Raw genomic sequence first — 20651 nt, 5'->3', positions numbered from 1 at the left:
GAAATAGTAAAGTAAAGTACAGATAGCTAAAAAATAATATGTATTTTTAGGTAGTATAGTATTTTTAGTTAAGTACTTTACACCATTGGGGTTGAGATCTGGTGACTGAGACGGCCATGGCATATGGTTTACATAATTTTCATGCTCATAAAACCATTCAGTCACCACTCATGCCCTGTGGATGTAGCTCAGTTGATAGAGCATGGCGTTTGCAACGCCAGGGTTGTGGGTTCCAAATCCCAAGGGGGGCCAGTAAAAAATAATAATATATGTATTCACTAACTGTAAGTCGCTCTGGATAAGAGCGTCTGCTAAATGACTAAAATGTAAATGTAAAATGGATGGGGGCATTGTCATCCTATGTGAGAATAGCCATGGTAGCGGAAATAATGGCCTGCCCAGCATTTCTGTACATGACCCTAAGCATGATGGGATGTTCATTGCTTAATTAACTCAGGAATCACTCCTGTGCGGAAGCACCTGCTTTCAATATACTTTGTATCCCTCATTTACTCAAGTGTTTCCATTATTTTGGCAGTTACCTATACCTAGCGAAGCAAAAATACTATTGTCTTGGAGTGAAATAATATGTATGTAAGGAATACACAAAATAGCATAAAGATACATGATCATATACAGTGGGGAAAAAAAGTATTTAGTCAGCCACCAATTGTGCAAGTTCTCCCACTTAAAAAGATGAGAGAGGCCTGTAATTTTCATCATAGGTACACGTCAACTATGACAGACAAATTGAGAATTTTTTTTCTCCAGAAAATCACATTGTAGAATTTTTAATGAATTTATTTGCAAATTATGGTGGAAAATAAGTATTTGGTCACCTACAAACAAGCAAGATTTCTGGCTCTCACAGACCTGTAACTTCTTCTTTAAGAGGCTCCTGTCACGATCGTTGACGAACGAGAAGGACCAAGGCGCAGCGTGATATACATTCATGTTTATTAACGACTAAACACACGACAAAACAACAAACGAAACGTGAAGTCCAAGGTAGCATACAAACAACCTACCTTACACGGAACAAGATCCCACAACTAACTCGTGCCAAAAGGCTGCCTAAGTATGGTCCCCAATCAGAGACAACGAGCGACAGCTGCCTCTGATTGGGAACCACACAGGCCAACATAGATCTAGACATACTAGAATCTAACATAGACAAACCCAACACAGAAAATACACACCCTGACTCAACAAATACAAGTCCCTTGAATCCGACTCCGGGTGTGACCACCACTTACTCTCCACCTCCCCGTTGCGCCCCTGGTCTGGTCTGGACCTTGTCGCGCTGCTTCCTCTCTCCTTCCTCCCACGAAGTACCACGCCCTGTCTGGACCCTGGTGTGGGAGACCCCGAACCTGGAGAGGGGCTGACGTCTGGGTCTGGACTGGAACCGCTGACTGGAGCTGGACCCAACGACGGTGGATCGAACTGCTCTGGCTCCCGGGTGGAGCCGCTGACCGGAACTGGATCAGGCACCGGTGAAGCGGACTGCTCTGGCTCCGGAGTGGAGCCGCTGACCGGAGCTGGACTGGACCCTGGTGGAGCGGATTGCTTCCGCTCCGGAGTGGAGCAGCTGACCGGTGCCGGACCAGGCACCGGTGGAACAGGCACGGGCCATGCCGGACTGGACACACGCACCACTGGCTTGGTGCGGGGAGCAGGAACGGGCCGGACTTGGCTGACGACGCGCACCACTGGCTTGGTGCGGGGAGCAGGAACGGGCCGGACTTGGCTGACGACGCCACCACTGGCTTGGTGCGGGGAGCAGGGACGGGCCGCACCGACTGGCAACGCCGCACCACTGGCCTGGTGCGGGAGCAGGAACGGGCCGGACTGGGCTGACGACGCCGCACCACTGGCTTGGTGCGGGAGCAGGAACGGGCCATACCGACTGGCGACGCGCACCACTGGCCTGGTGCGGGGAGCAGGAACAGGCCGGGCCGGGTTGGGGAGCGCACCACTGGCTTGGTGCGAGGGGCAGGAACAGGTCGGACCGGGCTGGCGACGCGCACCACTGGCTTGGTGCACGGGCAGGAACAGGCCGGGCCGGTTGGCGACGCCGCACCACTGACTTGGTGCGAGGGACAAGAACAGGCCGGACCGGGCTGGCGATGCGCACCACTGGCTTGATGCGAGGAGCAGGAACGGGCCGAACCATACTGGGAACACCCACCACTGGCTTAGTGCGGGAATCAGGAACGGGCCGGACCGGACTGGCGACACGCACCACTCGATTGGTCCTTCTGCTGCCTAACCAGCTCCTCTCGCCGTGCCTCTACACTTTCCTTCTGCTCCCTCTGAACCAATGACCCCTTAATCTGGCGGCCTCCTCTGCAAACGGCTGAACCGCTCTATCGCGGCCTCCTGCTGCCTCGTCGTCCATGGCGTGAGCCCCCCTAAAAATGTTTTGGGCTTGTCTCTCCCCCGTGATCATGGCCTCCATCCCTCTTGCCAGACTCTCTCTCATCTCCTCCCAAGTCCATCCTCTCTCCTCGTCACGCTGCTTGATCCAGGATTGGTGGGATCTTCTGTCACGATCGTTGATGAACGAGAAGGACCAAGGCACAGCGTGATATGCATTCATGTTTATTAACGACTAAACACACGACAAAACAACAAACGAAACGTGAAATCCAAGGTAGCATACAAACAACCTACCTTACACGGAACAAGATCCCACAACTAACTTGTGCCAAAAGGCTGCCTAAGTATGGTCCCCAATCAGAGACAACGAGCAACAGCTGCCTCTGATTGGGAACCACACAGGCCAACATAGATCTAGACATAGTAGAATCTAACATAGACAAACCCAACACAGAAAATACACACCCTGACTCAACAAATACAAGCAAGTCCCTTGAGTCACGGCGTGACAGCTCCTCTGTCCTCCACTCGTTACCTGTATTAATGGCACCTGTTTGAACTTGTTATCAGTATAAAAGACACCTGTCCACAACCTCAAACAGTCACACTCCAAACTCCACTATGGCCAAGACCAAAGAGCTGTCAAACGACACCAGAAACAAAATGATGGACTTGCACCAGGCTGGGAAGACTGAATCTGCAATAGGTAAGCAGCTTGGTTTGAAGAAATCAACTGTGGGAGCAATTATTAGGAAATGGAAGACATACAAGACCACTGATAATCTCCCTCGATCTGGGGCTCCACGCAAGATCTCACCCCGTGGGGTCAAAATGATCACAAGAACGGTGAGCAAAAATCCCAGAACCACACAGGGGGACCTAGTGAATGACCTGCAGAGAGCTGGGACCAAAGTAACAAAGCCTACCATCAGTAACACACTACGCCGCCAGGGACTCAAATCCTGCAGTGCAAGACGTGTCCCCCTGCTTAAGCCAGTACATGTCCAGGCCCATCTGAAGTTTGCTAGAGTGCATTTGGATGATCCAGAAGAGGATTGGGAGAATGTCTGTCATATGGTCAGATGAAACCAAATATAACTTTTTGGTAAAAACTAAACTCGTCGTGTTTGGAGGACAAAGAATGCTGAGTTGCATCCAAAGAACACCATACCTACTGTGAAGCATGGGGGTGGAAACATCATGCTTTGGGGCTGTTTTTCTGCAAAGGGACCAGGACGACTGATCCGTGTAAAGGAAAGAATGAATGGGGCCATGTATCGTGAGATTTTGAGTGAAAACCTCCTTCCATCAGCAAGGGCATTGAAGATAAAACGTGGCTGGGTCTTTCAGCATGACAATGATCCCAAACACACCGCCCGGGCAACGAAGGAGTGGCTTCGTAAGAAGCATTTCAAGGTCCTGGAGTGGCCTAGCCAGTCTCCAGATCTCAACCCCATAGAACATCTTTGGAGGGAGTTGAAAGTCTGTGTTGCCCAGCAACAGCCCCAAAACATCACTGCTCTAGAGGAGATCTGCATGGAGGAATGGGCCAAAATACCAGCAACAGTGTGTGAAAACCTTGTGAAGACTTAGAGAAAAATGTTGACCTGTGTCATTGCCAACAAAGAGTATATAACAAAGTATTGAGAAACTTTTGTTATTGACCAAATACTTATTTTCCACCATAATTTGCAAATAAATTCATTACAAATCCTACAATGTGATTTTCTGGATTTTTTTCTTCTAATTTTGTCTTTCATAGTTGACGTGTACCTATGATGAAAATTACAGGCCTCTCTCATCTTTTTAAGTGGGAGAACTTGCACAATTGGTGGCTGACTAAATACTTTTTTCCCCCACTGTATTATTATTCTGCATTTGCATGAAAACAAAAGGACTTGGTGAAGAGTGTCTCAGATCTCACCAGGCTACAGAAGCCCTGGGACCTCTAAAGCAGAACGTATTAGCTGTCAGCAGCGGGATGTGTCAATGTAATATCCTTTCTGACACCATCAGGATTGTTTCTCTCATAGCTCTGGACCTGTCTGAAGTCATTAATCTTGTACAGGCCTGGATACAGCATAGAACTCAACACCCAGCCACTAGCTGTTTTAAAATAGCCCAAATTACAAATTTATGATTTCCCATATCACTGCCTGGAGCATGTGAGGAGAATACCTTTCCCAAGTTAAGAAATTAATTTAAAAATGGAGAGGGAGAGAGTGAAGGTTGCTCTTCAATATATGGGATAAGGGGGCAGAGACAGTAGAAGGTGATATTGAGTGAATATGAGTGAACCTATAGTATAGTGATAATGCTGGTTACATTTCTACTGATAAATATGGAGCTTTTTCTATTTTGCAGGTTTTGTAGTCCAGAGTCTAATTCTGACAAGCTGTATATTGTTTTTACCTAACCTTAACACTAATTGTTTTTCTGTTTATTACAATTAACAGGAAGGTTAACAAAAAATGTAACATGGACAGTTTTCACCTTGCAGGCATACCTGAACTGCTTTGATTAGTTTAGGTAAAAATCCCAGTGAAAGGGAATATAAAGGGGGGCTCAGAGGGATGTCTAGTCCCTGTTTACACTAATAATTGGGCTGACATTAATATTATGCTGTTAATCTAATGAGCCTTTGATATGTCCAAACATGAAATGTGGCTCCAGGTTAAATTAAATCAGACCACACCAGAAGCACATTTCAAAGCTCATTACCAGATATTAATTTTACTTAGAAAAAATATAAATTGCATAAACTTTGTACAACCTATTTCTACAAAAGAGAAAATAATATATTTTCACAATTTTCTCTGGTCATGGGGTTAAAGAGGTCTTATTTGATTAATTTATATAATCCTACTACCAGAAAGTCAGATTCTGTTTAACAATATTAATTAAACTACTCTTTTAGTGCACCCAAGGCTACTTTTAATTTCTCTTGCACAAAGCCAGCAAGGTTAATTAGCTTGACAAGAGAGAAAAACAATGAAAAAGTGAGAGACTGATACTTTTTTAATCATTTGAAAAACGTTAAATGTAGTGAGTAATATGGAAATACTGGAATAATAATGGGTATTATAGATTAATATGCAGGGCAACTACTTTGAACTCTACCTGTCTTTGAATGTGAAAAATGTGACATGTATAATACACTCTCTAAAGTTAATTGGTTACTTTTTCCGGGATGATTTCCCCCTGCCTCACTTGGTAGTGAGCATTACTATTAAAAGGAAATCGCTCTAATTATACAGAAAACTTTGCTGAGATGAAGGTTGGGAGGAAAATAATGAAATTGAAATACAGATAAAGAAGCGTCTTTGAAGGTTTGTGGGGGAGGAATGAGCAAGGAAACTTATCTGTGGAGGAAGAGAGGGACGATAAGCAGAACTTCCTTTCTGGTGTCATGCATTTGAATGCTTCACAGAGTAATGGATTCCCTCAGCCCTGTGGATGTTACTATGGTGACACCCCTTATGTTTTTTCATCAGTCTGAAATGTGGTTTGGGTTTACATTGACATTATACATTTTAGTAATTTAGCAGACACTCTTATGCAGAGCGACTTACAGTAGTGAGTGCATTAATTTTCATACTTTTTTCGTACTGGTCCCCCGTGGGAATCGAACCGACTACGAGACGGTTAGGGTTTAGTTATGCTCCCTTGCTCTCAAATTCAGATGTTTCCATCATCTGAAGCTTGTACTAGGCCCCCTCACAACGTACAGTATGCAACGAGTACAACAACCTACATCCGCAGGTACCAGGTCAAGCCCATACTCAATGCCATTCACATGCAGTATAACCAGATCTTTTTAATGACTGCTTCATACAGTAAGACCATACCAGGTCCAAGTACTTATCACAAAGTAACAGCTTAATTAAAGATAATTGATCCATTAGGATATTGAGGGAGGTCATTCTGAGACCTATAGGGGTCAATGCCATTCTTGTAGAGTGGAGGAAGCCATCATCAGGAAACTACCATCTCACTCTAGCACATCTGGCCACATTACCTCCCATCATCTGTGGAGTGTGGAGCGAGGCGAGGGTCGAGGTGAGGCAGGACAGACAATTATCCTCTCAAAAGCTAAATTTCTCAGGAGACAATCATCCACTTTTAATTGAACGCATTTATTTTTAATGGTAGTGAAATGAGGGGAGGGCTGTGACTAGAGACTGCATGGCTCAGCTGCTGTTGCCATCCATCAGCTGGGCTACAATGTCCCCACATCACTGCTGCTGCTGTTTCAGAAAGAGGAAGTGCAGGTAGGAAGCACGCTATCCCCCTACTATTAGCAAACGGCACCTCCGGCAATCGTTTTATTCAAATGGGCTTGTGCTGTATCACAGCCCAATCAATGGCATTTATCTGCTCTTGAAAAAATACGATAATGGGATGAGACAGCGGAGAGAGAGTTGGTGCCCGCTCACTCTCCTCGTTTATATGGAAATTCACACAGTGGCATTGATTACATGTTTAGCCTGCGAGTTAGTGTCATTGAAGTGCCAGAGGGGTCAGATGGCAGTGTGGTGTGGCATTATGTGTGGTGGAGTGATGGTTGAGTTGAAGGCTAGGGTTGGTTGGCAGATAATCTTCTCTGAATACCACAGATCAGGGACGGCTTCTCCAACAGAGAAGTGACCGAACGGATCTCTTTATGGACCCTGGATCTCTTTATTGACTCTGGATTGACTCTGGATCTCTTTATGGACTCTGGATCTCTTTATGGACCCTGCCACTGAAAAGAGTGATCAGGGCACGTAGGAGACAGCAAAGGCGCTGGATAGTCACTGACTTTCATTCTTACAGTGAGGGAAAAAAGTATTTGATCCCCTGCTGATTTTGTACGTTTGCCCACTGACAAAGACATGATCAGTCTATAATTTTAATGGTAGGTTTATTTGAACAGTGACAGACAGAATAACAACAACAAAATCCAGAAAAACGCATGTCAAAAATGTTATAAATTGATTTGCATTTTAATTAGGGAAATAAGTATTTGACCCCCTTCGCTCACTGTATCGCCCCATCATCTACTGTATCGCCACACCATCTACTTGTTGAGTAGATGCATTAGCTGGGTGACGAGGACAAACATCCTTTAGATATCCCAGAGAAGACACCGGATTTTCGGGGGATTTTATTCCAATCAAACTAGGCTGAATGCTGAGGCACAGTTTACAGATGACACAAGTAATCACCCGTCACAGATGGCTAGTGCTCTTAAAGTGGCTATTCACAACAAACTTCAAGGAAAGGATTGACTAGTGTCAACTGGAATTTGATGAGTGACATAACCTATTAAATAGAGGAAAATAGTGTTTGGCTCATTTTGTCCGTAATAATAATTGAGGGCTTTTGCTTTCTACCTATGGGAATGGGTAAGTGTCTAACCACTCCCCCCTCAAAACCCCCAGCCCTCCCTCCACCCTTAAAAAACAAACTGTGTATTACACACCTCGATGCTTACCTTGGAGTACATGGCTCCATTGAGGACCTCTCCATTGCGGATCCAGATGATGGATGCGGCTGGCTTGGCGTTGTCAGCATGGCAGGTCAGGTTTAGGGGATCTCCTGCTCTCAGGCTCACCACTGGACCACCACTGATCACTGGGTCCTCAGGAGGAACTGGAGGGAAAACAGAAAGGCATTGTGTTGTAGCTACGTTATAAACATGTAATAGCATATACTTGTATACAACGACAACTGTTTTTTCAAGGCAGAGTGTCATTATGTTCACTGATGAAGGTATTGGTCAAACCTCAGACTCATCCATTGGATTGATAGAAGATATGTCTTGGACATAAGAAGGTTCGTATAAGGTGAGCTCTGTATCTGTGTGACTATGTGTAAAACTACCTGTTCTCTCTTTTTGAGTAATACTGTGCAAGCCAAGGACAGGGAGATTACTTCAAATACAATATAGCTTTGTGAATGACAAGTGAGATGAGGGGTTTCAGTTTTTTTCCCTTTTCTCTCCTGTGAAATTGAAATCCCTGGTGTCTATGTTCACTGATGCAGAGATGTCAGAGGCGTATTGGGCAGACTTTGGTCACCTCATATGTATGGAGTGTAACCAACAATGGACTCAGAATAAGAGGCCTCAGAAATCCAAAGCACAGTTCAGCTTTGTGCTGTTACTGACAATGTGAATGGATGATACAGACATTGCTGCATTTTAATCATGACTTTTACATGTCCATACATGGAGGCAATTGGGGCAATCAAACCTTTGAATAGAATTGACAGATTGCCAGGGAATGGCAGTCAGTCGTCATCTCATATGCAGAAAAGAGACAGATAGAGGAAGAGAGTGGTGGATAACTGCAGAATGCAGGCCCCTGAATGGCACTGATTACACTCCTCTTTTTACACACATGCTGATCACCCTGTTTTTATTCAAACTCCAGTGAATTATTGATTGGCCTGCAACGCTCATTACAGTGCAGATCTGGGGCATGATGGAATCAAAGGCTGCGAGCAGCTGGCATATTTGCCTGTGAGAGTGAGAGGGTCGGAGAGAGAAGGTGGGCGGGGTTCTTCTGTCAAACAGCCAAGGGTTGGTATGAAAAAGGGGGAACTATGGATACTGTGCTACACTGTTGAATGATTTTATGGACAATGGCCTATACAGTGAGGGAAAAAAGTATTTGATCCCCTGCTGATTTTGTATGTTTGCCCACTGACAAAGAAATGATCAGTCTATAATTTTAATGGTAGGTTTATTTGAACAGTGATAGACAGAATAACAACAAAGAAATCCAGAATAACGCATGTCAAAAATGTTATGAATTTATTTACATTTTAATGAGGGAAATAAGTATTTGACCCCATCTCAATCAGAAAGATATCTGGCTCCCAGGTGTCTTTTATACAGGTAACGAGCTGAGATTAGGAGCACACTCTTAAAGGGAGTCCACAGGGAGTCCACAGAAGCAATCAATCAATCAGATTCCAAACTCTCCACCATGGCCAAGACTAAAGAGCTCTCCAAGGATGTCAGGGACAAGATTGTAGACCTACACAAGGATGGAATGGGCTACAAGACCATCGCCAAGCAGCTTGGTGAGAAGGTGACAACAGTTGGTGCGATTATTCGCAAATGGAAGAAACACAAAATAACTGTCAATCTCCCTCGGCCTGGGGCTCCATGCAAGATCTCACCTCGTGGAGTTGCAATGATCATGAGAACGGTGAGGAATCAGCCCAGAACTACACGGGAGGATCTTGTCAATGATCTCAAGGCAGCTGGGAACATAGTCACCAAGAAAACAATTGGTAACACACTACGCTGTGAAGGACTGAAATCCTGCAGCGCCCGCAAGGTCCCCCTGCTCAAGAAAGCACATATACAGGCCCGTTTGAAGTTTGCCAATGAACATCTGAATAATTCAGAGGAGAACTGGGTGAAAGTGTTGTGGTCAGATGAGACCAAAATCGAGCTCTTTGGCATCAACTCAACTCGCCGTGTTTGGAGGAGGAGGAATGCTGCCTATGACCCCAAGAACACCATCCCCACCGTCAAACATGGAGGTGGAAACATTATGCTTTGGGGGTGTTTTTCTGCTAAGGGGACAGGACAACTTCACTGCATCAAAGGGACGATGGACGGGGTCATGTACCGTCAAATCTTGGGTGAGAACCTCCTTCCCTCAGCCAGGGCATTAAAAATGGGTCGGTGATGGGTATTTCAGCATGACAATGACCCAAAACACACGGCCAAGGCAACAAATGAGTGGCTCAAGAAGAAGCACATTAAGGTCCTGGAGTGGCCTAGCCAGTCTCCAGACCTTAATACCATAGAAAATCTGTGGAGGGAGCTGAAGGTTCGAGTTGCCAAACGTCAGCCTCAAAACCTTAATGACTTGGAGAAGATCTGCAAAGAGGAGTGGAACAAAATCCCTCCTGAGATGTGTGCAAACCTTGTGGCGAACTACAAGAAACATCTGACCTCTGTGATTGCCAACAAGGGTTTTGCCACCAAGTACTCAGTCATGTTTTGCAGAGGGGTCAAATACTTATTTCCCTCATTAAAATGCAAATCAATTTATAACATTTTTGACATGCGTTGTTCTGGATTTTTTTGTTGTTATTCTGTCTCTCACTGTTCAAATAAACCTACCATTAAAATTATAGACTGATCATGTCTTTGTCAGTGGGCAAACGTACAAAATCAGCAGGGGATCAAATACTTTTTTCCCTCACTGTACATGCTATACAGTTATACATTTATTGTTGTAGAAAGGGCCATTTTCCTTTTCTGCCGTGTCACTGACTCATTTAATGCTAAAGGTTAAAGATGTAGTCAGGGATGTTAAGCACAACAAATTCATAACATATTGTACAAATTGCATCAACCAAAAAAATCATACGAATTGCAAAAACCTATATAACAAAATTGCAGGACGTAACATATAATACGAAATGGATGAAGCATTACACAATTGGATGACATACCGTAGTACACAAAAAATAGGGACCTCTTTTGGCTCGTGAGCACAACTTTCAAAACTACTGGCTGAAATCACCTATGGATGATCAACAAGGACTGTGTCACCATCAACACATCTACATCTTCTGGCATAAAATAGAGTTAACATCCAAACTCAGGAAGGAAGCTCATACAGGTTATTTTTATTGCCTCTAGTTAATTTTATTTTTGGGGTTATGGAAGGAAAGAAAACTGCAGACTAAATATAACTGATGCATTCCCCTGTTTCCACACACGTCCTCCTTCCTTAGGACAAGCAATTAAAAAGTACCGGTGACATACTATGACAAAGTGTGGGATTGTGCAGCAGGGGAGAGCTGGGGAGAAGGGCTGCTTTTCTGCTTTGCCAGTTCAGTCTGGCTAAGCCTTGTGACTCAGCTCCCAGGTGATTCTCCAACCTGTTTCTAGACCAGACCCATAGACACATTCCTGCCTCTTCAGATGCCTCTGGCAACAGTGATATAGTGTGAAACGTTTTGTTTGTACAGAAAATATTGTGATTATTTCATGACCTTTTGATCTGGTGTTCTTCATGATTTAAAGTTATACAGGTTGGTGTAAGATAGAAATACTGTGTCTGAACAAATGGACATACAGTACATTGTAGAATGGTAATATTGTTGTGTAAGATTGGAAACAAGCTTTACCCTTCTCTTTGTCACATGAATGAGAGAAGCCCTATCAACCCTCTCATTTGTTCATGAAGATATGAAATAGTGAGGAACAGAGATGGAGAGATGACAGTTGCTTCTAGAGATCCAGTGTTATTGGATTGCTGTCAGTGCTCACTCAATGCTGCTGAAACATTAATTAACTGTCAAGTTGTTTGAGGTATGCAAAGATTTCATCTTCTGAAGTGGCAAATTGAAAGGAAAAACTGCTCCATTTGGAGCTCTCTTAGAGCCTAACACTATGTGACTGACGACAGCACAGGCATGCATATTAAAGATGGAGTAAGTGGATTGTGGATTCAGGCTGGTATTGACTGTCACCACTCCAGTCACAATACCATGCCATCAAGGAAGAGCAACGGCTGTTAACTACCATATTTTCCGCACTATAAGGCGCACTTAAAAGCCTTTAATTTTCAAAAAAAACGACAGTGCGCCTTATAATCCGGAGCGCCTTATATATGGATCAATTGGTTAATTAGTTGATCCATTCTGGTTGTACACGGCGCTCAAGGCGCTCTGTCAAATTGTTTCAGTATGAAAAAACAATAAAAACAATTTTATAATAATGAAATGTTTCAGTACGACTGGTAAACTACAAAGCCGCACCGCTTGCAGCATTACGGCTATCGTAGTCAGTAAACACCGGTACTGTGCTTACTCACAGTCCCACACCACTTGTGTGTGTATAAAGACCCCAAAATTGTTGTCAGAACGCTTAATAAAGTTTGACTTTATCTGACTGTTTTGTTGACATTCCCTTTAGCACAGCTCTATCTGTAACGATCCCGGCAGTCTGAGTCGGGTCCTGTCTGTGTACTAGTCTTTCTGCTCGTGATCTCCAGTTTCCCGAGGGTTCTGGAACGCTCCCTGCCTGGTTGCCGGGCAACGTTGCTAGGCGGGAGCTCTCTTGATTTCCGCACCTGCATCCCATCAGCAATCTGCACACCTGGTCCTGATCATCACCCTTCTTAGGCTCTGGCCTAACATCCATTCCCTGCCGGATCGTTAGCCATGAACAGTATGTTTATCAGCGGATCTAGTCTTAGAGCTTAGAGCATTAGTTTTGTTGTTTTGCACCTTGTTTGCTTGTTGTATGCTTACCTCCGTTTTGTTCTCCCTGCAGTCACTCGTCCGAACCTTCACCCCACCTCTGCCTGATGGTCGGCGGCTGCCGAGCCATCATTGGACCAACTACTGCACCCTCAACAACTCATCCACGCCGCCCGCTCTGTTCCCTGGATTATTCAGCTGCACTCGTGGATCAGTTAAATAAACACTCACCTTTGACACCACTTACCTTGTCCTGGTCTGCTTCTGGGTTCTGGCTTAGTAAACCGTGACAGAACGATCCGGCCAGTAATGAACCCAGCGGACCTGGACTCTGTTCGCCATGCCATTACCCATCAGGAGAAGATGTTGGGCCATCATAGCACGGTACTACAGGAGATCGCGTTGTCAGTTCGGAACCTGTCTACCGGTCTGACGGAGGTCCAGAACCAGCGCAAGTTTCCGGTGGAGGATCCACTACCGGTTTCACCCATCTCGCCTGCCGCGTCTGGAGCTGTGCCCTTCCGTGAGCCCAAGGTTCCGACGCCGGATAAATATGAGGGGGAGCTGGGAAGATGCCGTTCCTTCCTTTTGCAGTGTGGATTAGTGTTCGATCTACAGCCCTACTCTTATGCCACAGACAAAGCTAGGATAGCCTTTGTGATTGAGTTGCTGCGTGGTCGAGCGCTGAGTGGGCTTCAGCCGTTTGGGAACGACAGGATCCCTGCATGGCTTCATACCAGGGGTTCACGGCCGAGATGAGGAAGCTCTTCGACCATTCCGTCCGAGGGAGGGACGCAGCTAGGCGCCTGTTTTCGCTTCGCCAAGGAACTCGCAGCGTGGCCGACTTCGTGATCGAGTTCAAGACGTTGGCTGTGGAGAGTGGGTGGAATGAGGAGTCTCTGCAAGCGGCCTTTTACCAGGGTCTGTCGGAGCAGCTCAAGGATGAGTTGATCTCCTATCCGGAGCCTAGTGACCTGGACAGCTTGGTAGCCTTGTCTATTCGGGTGGATAATCGAGTCCGAGAGCGAAGGAGGGAGAAGCAATGGGTCCCGTCCCAACCGATCAGCTTCTCAGGTGCCAGTCGGGTCGGGGATTGGACCAGAATACGTCGATCATCGTCCACCACACAGGATTAGTGGAGAGGTCCTGTCTCCCGATTCTGAACCCATGCAAGTGGGGGCGGCACGGGTTAACCAAGGAGGAGCGCCAACACAGACGTAGGACTAACTGTTGCCTCTACTGTGGTGGTTCGGGACATTACCTCGCCACTGGTTCCCGGCGGTCGTCAAACTGCGCGGCTCGCTAAAGTTGGGAGGACTTTTAGCGAGCCAGTTTCGACCTCTCAATACCTCTGTCAGACCCCGTTTCCCGGCTACCCTTATGAACAGGAATCAGAGCTTAGCGATTAACGCTTTTATCGATTCAGGTGCCGATGGAAGCTTTCTTGATGCCGAGTTGGTGGAACAGCTGGGGCTTTCCAGGAGCAATTGCCGGAAGCCATTGAAGCTACCACTCTGGACGGCAGTAGTCTGGCACGTATCACGATGAGGACTGAACCGGTTAAGATGCTGTTGTCGGGGAATCATTCTGAGATGATTTCATTCTTCATTCTGCCGTCTTCCCATGTTCCTCTGGTCCTTGGATACCCCTGGCTGAAGGAACACAATCCCACGTTCGATTGGGTGACGGGCAAGGTAACGAAGTTGGAGCCTTGATTGTCATGCTAACTGTCTCAAGACTGCCTGTCCCCATTCGGTTCCCAGTCAGGTGATTGAGGCTAAACCCCCAGATTTGTCCCTGGTTCCCGAGACATATCACGATTTGGGGGAAGTGTTCAGTAAGCAGAAGGCTCTGTCACTCCCTCCCCACCGACCATATGATTGTGCCATCAACCTGTTCCCTGGAGCTGTCTACCCTAAGGGAAGGTTATACAGTATCTCCCGACCTGAACGTGAGGCTTTGGAGACCTACATCAAGGAGTCCCTAGCTGCTGGTCTCGTTCGGTCCCTCGTCATCACCCCTGGGGGCAGGATTCTTCTTTGTGGGTAAGAAGGATGGCTCTCTTCGACCGTGTATTGATTATCGGGGGTTGAATGACATCACGGTCAAGAACAAGTATCCCCTGCCCTTGATGAGTTCTGCCTTCGACTCCTTACAGGGTGCTACGGTGTTCACCAAGCTAGACCTACGCAATGCGTATCACATGGTCCGGATCAGAGAGGGGGACGAGTGGTTGACGGGTTTCAATACACCGATGGGTCACTTCGAGTATCAGGTGATGCCGTTTGGACTGACCAATGCTCCAGCGGTATTCCAGAGTATGGTGAACGACGTCCTGAGAGATATGATCGGTCTCTTTGTGTTTGTTTACCTGGATGACATTCTGATCTTCTCGAAGGAACCTTCCGACCACGTCCAGCATGTCCGGCAGGTTCTGCAGCGATTGTTGGAGAATCGCCTGTTCGTGAAGGCCGAGAAGTGCGAGTTTCACGCCCACACGACATCCTTTCTCGGGTACATCATCTCCAGGGGAGAGATTAGGATGGACCAGGAGAAGGTTAGAGCGGTTCTGGAATGGGCCCAGCCCGGTACGAGATTGCAGCTCCAGAGATTTTTGGGGTTTGCGAATTTCTACCGCAGATTCATCCGGGATTACAGCCGTGTGGCCGCTCCGTTAACTGCCTTGACTTCCAGTATCAGGACCTTCAAGTGGAATCCGGAGGCGGATCGAGCGTTTCTGGATTTGAAGAGGCGATTCACCAACGCACCGATTCTCTCTCAACCGGACACGGCCCGTCAGTTCGTCGTTGAAGTGGACGCGTCTGATGTGGGAGTTGGCGCCATCCTGTCGCAGCGATGCTCCACGGACAGTAAACTCCATCCCTGCGCCTACTACTCTCGTCGCCTTTCGCCTGCGGAGAGGAATTACGATGTGGGTAACCGGGAGCTTCTCGCGGTGAAACTTGCCTTGGAGGAGTGGCGCCACTGGTTGGAGGGGGCGGAGCAACCGTTTATTGTCTGGACTGACCACAAGAATCTTGCTTACGTGCAATCGGCTAGACGTCTCAACTCCCGTCAGGCCAGGTGGGCGTTGTTTTTCGGACGATTCAAGTTTTCCCCTGACGTTCCGACCTGGATCTAAGAACGGCAAGGCGGACGCCTTGTCCCGGATGTTCTCCAAGACGGAAGAGAGTGGGTCCAAGACCGAGACAATTCTCCCCCGGAACTGCGTCGTGGGAGCAGTTATGTGGAAGATTGAGGAGGAGGTGATGGCGGCCCTTCGGACGCAGCCCGGTCCCGGTAACGGTCCACCCGGTCGGTTGTTTGTGCCTGAGTCGGTTCGTCCTGCTGTCCTCAAATGGTCCCACGCCAGCAAGATGGCTTGTCACCCTGGCGTGGCTCGGACGATGGCGTTTCTTCGCAGACGCTTTTTGGTGGCCTGCCATGGCCGAGGATACTCGGGGTTTTGTTGCTGCCTGTCCAGTGTGTGCGCAGAATAAGAGTACCAATCGGCCCAGCTCTGGACTACTTCACCCCCTTCCTATTCCCCGGCGACCATGGTCGCATCTGGCCCCTGGACTTTGTCACTGGGTTGCCCGCTTCTGAGGGGAACACGGTCGTTCTGACTATCGTGGACAGATTCAGCAAGTTCGCCCACTTTGTGCCTATTGCCAAGCTTCCCTCTGCCTCGGAGACGTCCGAGATCCTGGTTAGGGAGGTTTTCAGGGTCCACGGTTTGCCCAGTGATATCGTTTCCGACCGTGGCCCTCAGTTTACCTCTGCTGTCTGGAAGTCCTTCTGTTTGGCCATTGGAGCTACAGTCAGTCTCACATCTGGTTTTCACCCCCAATCTAATGGTCAGGCGGAGAGAGCCAACCAGAAGATGGAATCCACGCTACGCTGCCTGGTCTCTTCCAACCCCACCTCCTGGGTCTCTCAGTTGCCTTGGGTTGAGTATGCCCACAATACTCTCCCTACATCTGCCACTGGGATGTCTCCCTTCCAGTGCCTGTATGGCTACCAACCTCCCTTGTTCCCTTCTCAGGAGAAGGAGCTCTCAGTGCCTTCTGTTCAGGCCCATATTCGTCGTTGCCACCGGACCTGGCATCGGGCCAGAAAGGCACTCCTTAGAGTTTCGGACCGGTATCAGCTCCAGGCGAATCGTCGCCGGATCCCCGCTCCCACCTATACCATCGGAGATAGGGTCTGGTTGGCCACACGGGATCTTCCTTTACGGACTGAGTCTAGGAAGTTGTTACCGAAGTTCATTGGTCCGTTGGTGGTGGAGAAGGTGATCAATCCGGTGGCAGTTCGACTCAAACTACCGAGGACGCTCAGAGTCCATCCCACCTTTCATGTCTCCTGCCTCAAGCCTGTTTTCCTCAGTCCTCTGTTGCCTCCTCCGCCTCCTCCTCCTCCTCCTCGAATGATCGGAGGTGGTCCTGCCTACACGGTGCGACGCATCATGGATTCCAGACGGCGGGGCCGGGGTTTCCAGTATCTCGTGGACTGGGAGGGGTATGGTCCTGAAGAGAGGAGTTGGATTCCGCGGCGACAGATCCTAGATGCTGACCTCATTCGTGACTTCTACCGCCTCCATCCTGGCGCTCCGGGAGTCCGCCCGGTGGCGTTCGTCGGAGGGGGTACTGTAACGATCCCGGCAGTCTGAGTCGGGTCCTGTCTGTGTACTAGTCTTTCTGCTCGTGATCTCCAGTTTCCCGAGGGTTCTGGAACGCTCCCTGCCTGGTTGCCGGGCAACGTTGCTAGGCGGGAGCTCTCTTGATTTCCGCACCTGCATCCCATCAGCAATCTGCACACCTGGTCCTGATCATCACCCTTCTTAGGCTCTGGCCTAACATCCATTCCCTGCCGGATCGTTAGCCATGAACAGTATGTTTATCAGCGGATCTAGTCTTAGAGCTTAGAGCATTAGTTTTGTTGTTTTGCACCTTGTTTGCTTGTTGTATGCTTACCTCCGTTTTGTTCTCCCTGCAGTCACTCGTCCGGAACCTTCACCCCACCTCTGCCTGATGGTCGGCGGCTGCCGAGCCATCATTGGACCAACTACTGCACCCTCAACAACTCATCCACGCCGCCCGCTCTGTTCCCTGGATTATTCAGCTGCACTCGTGGATCAGTTAAATAAACACTCACCTTTGACACCACTTACCTTGTCCTGGTCTGCTTCTGGGTTCTGGCTTAGTAAACCGTGACACTATCTAGTGGATGCATAACGCAACCCCAGTCAAACGCAGTGGCGGCTCCTGAAAAAATTCTCAGGAGGGGCAATTTTTCTGATGATTTAGGTGACCTACACACATTTTAAAAAAGATATGTCCAGCAACAACATGAAGACAGGGGCAGCATATAAGTCAATACCAGAAGCATTTATTGACTGATCTGGGGAGATGGATTCCAGTTTCTGTGACAGATTATAAATAATCTCTGATGCCTTTGTTATATTAGCTTTTGGTTGAATGTACTGTCGTAGTAAATATATAATGTTATAGCTTGGTCTGACTAAAATCTTGTGCATGACCCATTTTGTGTTGGGCGTTTGTTTTCAATCAATGCTGTTCCTATCCTATAACAATGGACAAAAGAGTCCTATCTTGTCAGCCTTGTCAGCAGGTGGCCAAGGACAACACCCACGCCATAGGTCTCTCAGTTCTTCCAACTCACGAGTTCTTGCTCTGAGGACACGGACACACACACACACACACACACACACACACATCATCACTGATAACACACACACACACACACATCATCACTGTTAAACACACACACACACACACAAAAATCCCCTCTCTTTAGGCTGAACATTTGAAGACAGAGAACCCGACTCAGAGCCAATGCAACAGTGGAGGGGACCTCGCCCAACTCATCAGGACCAATCAGAAGATCAGAACTACTAGATTCAACCTACATCATTTATTGTATAAAATGTCTGCACACAATGTTTTCGGGGCTCTCTTCAGATAGCTCCCTAAGAGTTTGACGAACGAGTCCGTGCACGCGATTCCAGATATCTTTACCTCTGAATAAACTGCCTTTATTATACCATATCCACGCTGTCCAAAGTCTCTACTTGGTCTCAGTTCTCCAGTAAACTTGTGATTATCAACAGTACACAACGGTAACAAACAATTGGGGGAACTCACGGGGCAGATAGTAAGGTCGCAGTGACACAGAAAGCAGTTCAATGTCGGGGGTACAGAGTCGCTCTCTTACCAGGATCGATTTTCCCTGTGACTGTGTCAGATCGCGGTCCGCTCTGACCAGGGTGAAGCCGGCCGGCTCCACTTCTCTGTCCGGGACTCTGTCATCCAGCCAAGTCTCCCAGCTGTAATGGATTCCGCTGCCAGCAGCGTTTCATTATTTAGTCCGTTCGTAGCGGGTATGTACACGATCAACAAGATCAGTCCAAAACCCACCACTGGAAATCCATGGTTGGCAGAATGTTTGTAAACTAAGTGTACAAATTAAAAACATAAAATAACGCCACTAAGTGTACAAATTAAAAACATAAGATAACGCCACACTGCAGGTCGCAACAGAGACGCTGCTAGCCGCTATTTTCTTAGTTACGTTCATGGTTACGTCACGTATGACGAAAGCGCGTAAGTGCAAGCCCACAGACACCCATAGAGATTGTATTGAAAGCTTTGAAATTTGAAAAAAATAGATTTTACATGGGAGTCTATGACAGACTTCTGGGCGATTTTCAACATGACTGAAATCGCCCCAAAAACGGGCGGGGCCATTTGAAGCACGACTTTAGCCTGATTTTACATTTAGTGGCAGTCAGATCAGATTAGAACACTGATAACTACTGTTGCCGTGATATAATTGATTAGAAAAAAAATCCCTTCCTTTTCCCGTTTGGCAGTGCGTCGCCCATATCGCCCTATTGAACACACCGCCCCTGGTCAAACGTTTGACTGCAGTATCTTCTATTCTATGCGCCTTATAATCCGGTGCGCCCTATATATGAAAACAGTTCTAAAATAGGCCATTCATTGAAGGTGCGCCTTATAATCCGGTGCGCCTTATAGTGCGGAAAATACGGTAATCCAGATAAAATGTGTTGACTTTCTATCATAGAACATGACAGCTCAAGGTTTCCAGAAACCAGATACCCACCGGGCACACACTGGTTGAATCAACGTTGTTTCCACGTCATTTCAATAAAGTTATGTTGGACCAACGTAGAATAGACGTTGAATTGACGTCTGTGCCCAGTAGGTACAGTACAGCCAGGAAGTGATGCAATGCCACTACAGAATATGAAAGTGTAATATTTTAAAGGCTATTTTCAACCCCTCTCCTAGAGACATTATTGACCCATCTTGACCTGTAAAGCTGATAATAGTTTAGCCTTTAAACCATCCATAAGGTTTCCCTCAGAGAGGACCTGAGTGCCGCTCTAGCGAAGGTTAAGATGTAATGCATGGGAATCTCCATACGCTGAGGTCCATGGCAACACACACAGATTGTTGTTACGCTTTCAGGTCGTGTGCTCTGCTCTGGGAGACGGGCGGTGATGTGCCATGGGTGGATGGAAAACAGACAAAGAGGAGGTGGCAGGTAGCTTAGTGGGTAAGAGCGTTGTGCCAGTAACCGAAAGGTCGCTGGTTCTAATCCCCGGGATGACTAGGGGAAAAATCTGTCGATGTGCCCTTAAGCAAGGCACTTAACCCAAAATGCTCCTGTAAGTCGCTCTGGATAAGAGCGTCTGCTAAATGACTAAAATGTAAATGTAAAATGAGAACGACTAGCTTGGCTGCCTCCGACAGGGCTTTTTTCATTTCCTCAATGTGTCTGGTGTCTGTCACAGGGATGACACCGAGGATCTCTGAGTAGAATGAGAGCCAGTGTAATCTCTTTGCTAAGTGATTGGCACAGGTGGCATGCTCTCCATCTGCACTCCTCAAGCTCCCACTGTGGGTTTCCCTTTTAGGTACACAGGGGCAATCCCCTCACAAAACCAAAGGCTCACTCAGACGTACTGTAAGTACTGCATGACTGAACAATGGGCAAGTAGT

General features: G+C 47.2%; 1 protein-coding gene across 1 annotated transcript in view; it reads right to left on the bottom strand.

Moving 5' to 3' along the window:
- Nucleotides 1-20651, bottom strand: part of LOC121558530 (kin of IRRE-like protein 3) — a 442346-nt gene that overhangs the window by 229878 nt on the left and 191817 nt on the right. Inside the window, exon 4 of the mRNA XM_045211752.1 lies at nt 7859-8016. Within this exon, the coding sequence (XP_045067687.1) occupies nt 7859-8016 (158 nt within the window). The remainder of the gene's footprint in view (nt 1-7858; nt 8017-20651) is intronic.

Source organism: Coregonus clupeaformis, chromosome 5, assembly GCF_020615455.1.
Source record: "Coregonus clupeaformis isolate EN_2021a chromosome 5, ASM2061545v1, whole genome shotgun sequence".
Taxonomy (NCBI): domain Eukaryota; kingdom Metazoa; phylum Chordata; class Actinopteri; order Salmoniformes; family Salmonidae; genus Coregonus; species Coregonus clupeaformis.
The sequence above is the reverse complement of the archived record's forward strand: the minus strand, read 5'-3'. Positions and strand labels throughout refer to the sequence as shown.